Below are 8,931 nucleotides of genomic sequence, written 5' to 3' on the forward strand. Positions count from 1 at the left end.
AAATCATACTTCAGTGATAATAATCTACTTCCTTGTTTTTCAACCCAGTGACACCAAGCACTGTTCCAAAACAAATAAGAAAAAAACCCCACCCTGCTCCCCACAAAAAAAAAAAACCAACCAAAATACATTGCCACCTGCAGTTTTAGACTCAAGTGGGGTAGTTCCAAGCCTGCAGCTGGAGTTCTCAAACCAGAAGTGAAGGATCACAAAATACTGTCAAGTGACAGAACTTCACAGAAAAGGAGGAAAATTTAACAGGCAGATAAGGCTGCATTAGAGAACATCACAAGCTGAGCCTCAGAGGAAAACAGTAATCAAGGAGCACAGACTAAGCAAAAAGTGCAAAACGAAGTTAACTCAGGTTCAAAATAACAAAATCTTGTAGATTCAACCTTGAAGGCAGTAAGGGTTGTTGAACTTAAAACTCATCGTTACTGATAAACGAGGAGGAACTGAAAGTTAGTATTAACTGCAATTTTAATACACTGTGCTTAAAAAGCATTAAGCACTTTAACCCCAGGATCAAGCATTATCCCAGTTCTACTCATCAAGGAATGCTGTTGCTTCACTCAGCATGGGCAGTGCTTTGAGATTAGAGTCATTTGCACATATTAAGTCCTTAAAAAACAACAAAAAAAAAAGACATCTACATGGACCAGAAACCCACTTCCCTCCCACCACTTCCATAAAGAAATCACTGCTCAATACCAGTTTAAGTATAATTTGAAGTTTTAATACTAAGATCTTCCCGTTTCTCTGAAGCTCAGAAGCCTGCATGCTAACTCACAACGCCTGGCAGCTGTGGGTACACAACACTCAAGCCTGGTCTGCACATATGCTCGTGTGAAGGCGACGGTTACGGTGCTGCAGAAGCTTCCTACGCTTGTAGCAGCTCGTTAGCAACACCACTACAGTTTTGATCTTTTCCAAGAACTGGCCCTACGCTAGTGAGACAAGGAAGAACACTGTTTCCAATACTTTCTTAGAAGCCAGCTTTAATTTTCTTCCCCACTGAAGCAGAGCCTGCCATGCTAAGCAATCTAGCCCAATCAAGGCAAGGCTGGTATTTGTATAAGCTTAAATGTTTAATCAGACACAGTTGAGAAACCTTTCTAGAATTTAATATAAAAACATTTGACATTTTGTTAATGTAAAGTTGTGCACATGTTGAGAAAATTGTCATCTGAAAGAAAAATCGGTCTTCAAATATCTTTATTGGAAGGCCATGCACTGCCTTCTGTTACTGTATTTCAAATCACTGTACATTTACTTTGAAAACACTGTCTGCATTTTCTAGTACAAAAAACTAAAAATTGTTTCAGGAATGTAGAGAAATATTCAACTTAAATAGCGAAAAAGTGCACCATAATTACTGCTGCACTGCAGTCATTTCTGCATTTCCCATTTCTTAAATAACTATCCTGTTTTGATAACACACAATATAAAGAGCAATTATGAAAAACTGAGACATTTAAATACACTAAGTTATTGAGAATAACTTGTGGGCATGGGGTAACCTATCATAGGAGCAGCACCAGTGGCAGGGTAGGCATACTGCTGCTGGTTCATGCCATTGTGCATGTTGGCAATGTTACTGCCGTACTGCTGCTCGTAGCCGTTCTGGTACGCTCCTGCGGGGTTACCACCGGCCCTGAAGCCGGCCTGCATGCCTGCAGCTGCAAAGCCATTCCCAAAGGGAGTTCCATTGCTGAAACTCTGGGCGCTGTAAGCCCCGTTTTGGGTTTTTGCTCCGAAGTCTCTCTTGCCTAGCGCACCATAGGTTCTCTCAAAGTTCTCCCTCTCTCTAAAACTACTAAATCCACCCCTTTTGCCCGCAGAGTATCTGTCACGTCGGTCACCTCGGGAACGACCTAGTGAAAGAGACAAGACCGTTATGTGTATTATAAAGGCTCTTCAGCTAAGCACAATTTATTTTCTGTCCCAGTAATTGAAACCGACTAGAGAAGCTTTCCAGGTGCTTGCTGGACTCCGGTTAGAAAAAGCTGTCTTACTTCTGAAGAGTCATACACTCTCCCCCATAACACAAGTTGTGGCATCAAGGCAAAAAGTGACTTTTACCTTGCCAGCAGGACACGTGGGTCCATTTCTCTTTCCAAGCCATAGGATACAAAGCCACAAAACTGAGTCCAGGTGTATTTCATTTCAGGGCAAATAAGAAGTGCCTCTTGGGCCTGCCCTAGCCATAGGTGTACCACAGCATAGGCTGGGAGCAACTGGGTGCCGTTCTTTGGCTTTTGTACTGCTAAGTACCTTCTGAGGCCACAGTAACTGCTAACTAAACCACCTTCCACATTTATTTTGAAGAGAAGCTGGAGGTGGATTCTGAAGTTTCCATATTGTTCCGAGAGGAAAGCTATGCACTGAGCTCAAGAACAGCCCTTACCTGAACCTCTGTCTTCAACCAGCTGAAGCAATTTGGGGTTGATGGCTTGATTAGCCTCCCGAAGCACAGAGATGAGGTCATTTACTTGCTTAATATTGTTAGGAGTAAAGAATGTGTATGCTGTGCCTGTTTTGGTACTGCGGGCAGTTCGTCCAATTCGGTGGATATAGTCCTCTGAGGAGTTAGGGTAGTCATAATTGATGACAAATTTCACATCTTCCACATCTGTAAAGTGTTGCAGTGTGGCAAAAAGCGAGGTACAAAGTTTTGCACACCACAACAGCCAAATCGAAGATAAACATTAGACAAGAGTATTTTAAAGGGAATAATGGCTGCAAAGAACAGTGTTAGAATAATCCATTTCTGCAAGAGTATTGTGGAAGAGAAAAGTTACGCACACTCCGTCTGATCCCGTTCTCATCACCCACCCTGTGATCCAAAACCTTACCATAAGGAGTGTGTGCATTTGCTTGTCATTCCCAACTCAAGTGTCCCCTTTACAAATCATCAAGTGACATCTGAAAGCTTCTTGCAGTAGGGCCACTAAAGCTCACAGCAGCCTCTTCATGTGCTCATTTGAGGACCTTAGAGTAAAAACATACAAGGTCCTTCACATACACACTCATTAGAAGCTCAAAAAAAAGGGGCCACACTGCTCGTCTTGCCAAGACCTTTGAACCGCAGCTGCAAGAAAAACATACCTGTCCCCCCAAAGTCACCAAGTTGTTTTTATGCACTGTGTCTCGTCTAGGCAAGCGCTTCCAAGAAGCCAGGGTTCACTTGAGAATGGGTCTCTCTCTGGCAGGTCTCGACATGACGACTATGTATAGGTGGAGGAACTTCGACTTTCAAAGGCATTGAAAAGCCATTGCTTTCCTGCCCCACTTGTTAAGTGAGAGGTGGACTTTTATTCTCAGATTTCATGTGCCAGTACTCACCAATTTGTACAAGGCTTAGTACATTTTAAAGCTGCTCTCTCCATTTCATGGTTGAAAAAAATTTCATTGAACATTGAAGTTTAAAATTATGTTCTTCAACATTTCAAAAAACTCACTGAAATTCAAAGACCCACAGATCACAGCAGACAGTATGCACAAAACTAACAGTACTGCACCATGGCAAATCATGCAAAGCATGGAGAGAAGAGAAATACCAGGGCAAAGTGAACTGTGAATGAAACTGCTTATTTCATGAGAGAACAGTTTATGGGGTAGTAGTTTAAAGGATGATCTTTGCCTTTTGAAGATTACTGGCACACAATGCTCTCAGCTTTCACCTCTCTATTTGACTGGAAGCAGCCAGCCGATCATTTCCACTAGTCCTCCATCCCCCTCGAGTCCTCCGATTGTCATGCCTAGGCCTTGCCACAAAGACTGCACCTTTATGTGAAGAAAACTTAGAAAAATGCAGAGGTTAAAGAAAGCAATAGACTTTCTTTAAAAGCTTTGGGCAACTGGCATTACAGAGTTTTACTAACCTAGACCTCTGGATGCAACATCTGTAGCAATCAGGATTGGTGCTTTTCCGTGTTTGAATTCTGTAACACAAGAAGCCAATCAATTTTTTCCTTAAGTAGCACACATCAGATACTTGCAGAAATTGCTCACTCACTCACCATTTAGAACCCAGTCCCGCTCCTGCTGACTTTTATCACCGTGAATACCCATCGCTGGCCACCTGAAAACACAGAACTCGATTGACCCAAGAACACTCCTTTGGTGGTTTCATTGGTCAAAGACTGGGCTACTGGCAAACTCCAGTCTGCGCATTGTAACTGACAGCTGGTTTCACTCTCTGATAGTTTTGATTCTTAAACTGTAGTTAAGAAGTGAAGTCTCAACTACTACTCACCCATCTCTCCTCATTTTTCTGGTAAGATCATCACAACGCCTTTTGGTTTCCACAAAAACAATTGTTTTGTTTTCCTTCTCGCTCATGATTTCTTCCATCAAACGAATAAGCCTGTTATTAAGAGATTATGGTTAGAGCTTAGACTGCCTTCTACTGTACAAGTTTAAACTGATTTCTTGCCTTTTTTAAGTTGTCTCGGACTGATGTCAAAAATCCATCAAAATAAGGCATTCATTTCACAGTTCATAAAGTAAAATTGACAGGAAACTCAGAATGTTTTGCCCCCAAGGACTTACTTGTCATCTTTCTCTACATCATGACACACATCCACAATCTGAAGAATGTTGTGGTTTGCACTCAGTTCCAGCGCACCAATGTTGATGTGCACGTATTCCTTCAGGAAATCTTCAGCCAGCTGCCTCACTTCCTTAGGCCATGTGGCACTCCACATCAAAGTCTGTCTGTCAGGCTGGAGAACATCAAATGAAAGAAAGATCAATATAGGGTTAAGTTAAATGCCCAACCAGAACTATCCAGGCTTCCACTGCCCTTGCTGTAAGAAGGGTAGTGGCAGTAGTTTGTATCTGCTTTAGTGATAAATGCATGAACCATTTATACTCACTCTTATCTGATCCACAATTTTTCTGATCTGAGGTTCAAATCCCATGTCAAGCATCCTGTCAGCTTCATCAAGGACAAGGTAAGTACACCTCCTGAGATTGGTCTTTCCAGCTTCCAAGAAGTCTATAAGTCTTCCAGGTGTTGCAATGCAGATTTCCACACCTAAAACCAAGCAGTCCCATCAGCTGAAGCAGTTTGCTTATTGCCTCAGACAGAGATGCACCAAGGCTGATCCATACCTCTTTCCAGGTCACGGATTTGTGGTCCCTTTGGAGCACCTCCATAGATACATGTGGACTTCAAACGACACGCTCTGCTGTATTCAGCAGCTACCTGCTGCACTTGCTGGGCCAGTTCACGGGTTGGTGCCAACACAAGACACTAGAAATAGGATGTCCAGCTTTTAGTTCAATACCCATTGGAAGATCACAGTCTGACACTAATTTTGAGTGTAAAGTTCAGTGCTAGATTGACTGAAGTAGATTTACGTAGCTAAACCAGCAAACCAAGTTACCTGGCATCTCAACTGCCACCAAATATGTGAAAGACACCTGAAAATCACTAGCTTCCAGGTGATAACAATTTCCAAAATATAACCCAAAATTGAACAACTATTCCTGTTCTGTACTATTTTCACGACAATCCAATCAGAGCTTATAGAATCTGCTTGGGAAACTACTCCAACAAGGGAAGTACTTCATTTATATAGAGAAAGAGAATGCGGCTATGCACTCTTATGAGTATGGCAAACTAAAAGTCTAAAATACAATCCCATTCCCTAAAAATTAAAATCCCATTTTCATTTAGGAATACTCACAATAGGTCCATCTCCTCGCTCCAGGAATGGCTGATGATTTATATGCACAATGGCAGGCAGTAAGTACTGTTTGGAATAAAGAAAAAAATCTCATTACAATCTCTTTCCGGAAGGGTTCACCCTGCACTAGGCTAGACCATACTGTCACTGCTGAAATCCAGCAGTATTCCAAGCTATAATCAAAACTTACAGAGAGTGTTTTCCCTGATCCAGTCTGTGCCACTCCAACCATATCCAATCCACTCAACGCAACAGGCCAACCTTGTGCTTGAATAGCAGTTGGTTCAGTGAAGTTCTGCCTCTGAATTACTTCCATAACATTTGCTTTAAGAGAAAATTTAAACATATGGATTCAGATGTTGCCCTAATCCAGCCAGTCTGAAGAACCACCAATAAGCTGGTTTTCACTTACCAGGGAAGTTTGCTTCATAAAAGTTGATAATTGGTTTTGGACAGTTATGGCCCCTAACTGTGACCTCTTTGCTTGCTCTGTACTGTTCAACTTCTTGCTGCAAAACAAAACACCCATTACTGGAAATAAGCTCTGATACTGAAGTTATATTTTAAGTTACCTCATCTGTGCCTGCTGGGCCCCATGACCCTCAACGTGTTTGCACTTTCTGTTTACTTTTCCTCAAGCCAGATCAGGTACATACCGCAGTACGTCTAACTACATCCGGATGTTCTTGGTAGAAGTTCTTCTCAAATTTGGGCAGCTCATCCAAGTTCCATTTCTTTTTTGTAAGTTTCTCCCCAGGGTTTCCAAATTTCTTCCCAGAGAGAGGTCCACCTCTACTTCCTCCAAAACGAGGGGCTCCAAACCTAGGGCAAAACAGCATAACATAGAATGCAGGAGAAACATTATAGTCCTCTTCCTGAGCAACTTTACCACCATCTCTGCAGCCTACCCACAACAGTGGACTTTACAATTCAGATACATAAATTCTACCTACTGAAGTATCAGGACACTAGAACTTTAAAGACCATACTTTAAGCTGCAGATACCACAATCTGCCTGGCCACAATTCTTATTCACAAGCTAAGATAATGTGTCTTTCCCACGTCCATACAATGCAACAGAACAGCAAGCTACAACAAGCAAAGTAAAGCATTAAAACCTTGGCACTACCCCGTGATCAAAATGGTTTCCCGTCCCAGTGACACTCCTTTTGCTGAAGGCAGGCAGGGGCAATTATGAAATCTTGGGATAACTTTCCCGTCAACATTTTAAGTCCCAATAGACAGACTTCTTTCAATAACGTTATTTTATGACCCCACGCGCTTTATTAACGTATCAGGTTCGGTCCCTCCGTTCGGAGAAGGCTGATCTCGAAAGCCCCGAGGCACAGCTCGGAGCCGCGCTGAGCCGTGCGCTGGATCCGAGCACGGGGCTCCCTCCCCCGCCCCGATCGCTTCCCAATTTTGGCCGGACGGGCGCTCGGAACGATCCTTCCCAGCCCGACACAGCGCTCCTCGAGCGGCCGCTGCTTCCTGCCAGCGCTGTTTCCTTTGTCTCTCATTTCTGTCTACGCCACATTTTCCAGCCGCTGCCATTTTAGAGCCGGGGCTGGGCGGGGGGAGGAGGAGGAGGAACAAAGGCAGCAGCAGCACAGCCGGCATTTTGATTCCCCTCAGCCACCACATGGCGGGGCCGGCCATTAACATCCGCTTACACAACACAAAGCGGAGCCGGCCGGCTCCTGCCGGCCACAGCCCGAGCCTTGGGAGGGGGAAGGGAGGACGGGGAACCGCCCTGCTGAAAGCTCCCCAAGGCTTCGGTACCGCCAACCCACTGACCCACAAACCTCCAGATCGCCCGCCGCTCTCAGCGGGGGGAATCGGGCTCTGCAGGGAACGTCCAGCCTGGGAGGCATCCCCAGAGGAGTGAGGGCGAGTCTTTCTCCCAACCCCCCTCCCAAAAAAAAAGAAAATTAAAATATTTAAAATTCCCCCGCGCTTTTCTCAGCGTTCGCACACCCGCGGGGGGTGCTCTGAGGCGAAGGAACCGATACAGTCGCCCACAATCGGTGGCCTAAAAAAGCCCGATATCCTCCACCCGGCAACCCCTCGCGGCGGGAGCGCTGAGGGAAGGGCTCAGGGCCCAACCCCCGCCCCGCCGCCATCTTAAACGTCTGAAAAACAACCCCGAGAGACCCATGGGTAGGCTCGGAGTCCGGACGCTGGCGGCGGCTGGCGCCGGCCGTGCCCCCGGACTCACCCTCTATCCCTGTCGCTGGAATACCCGGGCATGGCGATGGTGGCGGTGGGCGAGGCGATTCCGGTCACTTAGAGCGGGTGACGAAGGGCTCGACAAGTTCCGGCGCCGCTGACGGGGGCCGCTCACTGTGGGCGCTCGGCCGCGCGGACGCCGGTTATATATGGGGCAGCGGGGGCTGCCGGGAGCCGGAGCGTGACGCACGCGCGGGCCCCACCCCCCGCGTTATGTAAGCGGCCAGCGCGGGGCCGAGGCTCCGCCCCCTTCCGCGTGGGCGTGGCCGCGGCTATCCCGGGTGACCAGCTTTGAGCTCGCGGCCGGAAGTGCCCCCCCCATCGGGGAGCGCCCCCCACCCCCGCCCCCTGCCCGCGCCTGCGCGGGGCCGCTGCGGGCGGGAGCCTCGTTCTCGCTGAGGGCATCCCGGCCTGAGGGGCACGGAAATGGAGTGGAGAGTTCTCTCTTCCAGCCCCCGTGTGTGCAAGCTCTCGGCCGCCCGGCGTCTTCAGAACGCAGCTCAGTTCCTCGTAACTTTCAGTAGGGAAGAGCTGGACCCTGATGTCCGTAATACAGTCCCCAGTTCTCACAGATCTGTTTGTGAAAAATCCTCCTGAAATAGCTCTAGAGGAGCCCGGGCTTTTAACTAATAAACATTTTAACTAATAACTGATACTTCACGGTAGATTGGCATCATGGCCACCTTTGACTTTCGCTCTCGGAAGGAGCCAGATGTGCAGATCCTGGAGAGCTGGACGCAAAAAAAAAAAAAAAAATCAAACTTCATCAGGCCAGTTCTTTTATGCTGCTAACCCATTGCCTTTTAAAAATGTTTATAAACATGCGTGTAAACAGAAATATTTACAAACATGTCTGTAAAGTTACCAGCGTTATCTTTTAGAATTCCACAGCAGGGCCAGTAACCGGAGTCAAAGGTCGTCTGAGGTGCAGTGAGCAGCTGAAAAGCTGCCCAGAAGGCACCGGATAAAATCATTCAATATCCAAAGTGGGCACTGCTGTTCACCC

At 46.2% G+C, this 8,931-nt stretch overlaps 1 protein-coding gene across 2 annotated transcripts; it reads right to left on the reverse strand.

Annotated features, from left to right (window-relative positions):
- Positions 1-714: 714 nt before the first annotated feature.
- Positions 715-8,072, reverse strand: DDX5 (DEAD-box helicase 5). Of its 2 annotated transcripts, none has more exons than XM_040081399.2 (13): positions 7,915-8,072; positions 6,353-6,518; positions 6,109-6,205; positions 5,887-6,020; positions 5,697-5,762; positions 5,119-5,260; positions 4,881-5,041; positions 4,555-4,727; positions 4,259-4,369; positions 4,023-4,084; positions 3,885-3,944; positions 2,408-2,632; positions 715-1,874 (listed from the first exon to the last, which is right to left on the reverse strand). In XM_040081399.2, the coding sequence occupies exons 1-13, from the start codon at positions 7,944-7,946 to the stop codon at positions 1,489-1,491; spliced, it is 1,815 nt and encodes a 604-aa protein (XP_039937333.1). In that variant the 5' UTR covers positions 7,947-8,072; the 3' UTR covers positions 715-1,488. The 2 variants fall into 2 exon arrangements, with proteins under 2 accessions (XP_039937333.1, XP_039937334.1); XM_040081400.2 differs by having other exon boundaries at positions 7,939-8,046.
- Between the last annotated feature and the right edge of the window lie 859 nt (positions 8,073-8,931).

The sequence above is a fragment of the Hirundo rustica genome, chromosome 18, assembly GCF_015227805.2.
Source record: "Hirundo rustica isolate bHirRus1 chromosome 18, bHirRus1.pri.v3, whole genome shotgun sequence".
Classification (NCBI taxonomy): Eukaryota; Metazoa; Chordata; class Aves; order Passeriformes; family Hirundinidae; genus Hirundo; species Hirundo rustica.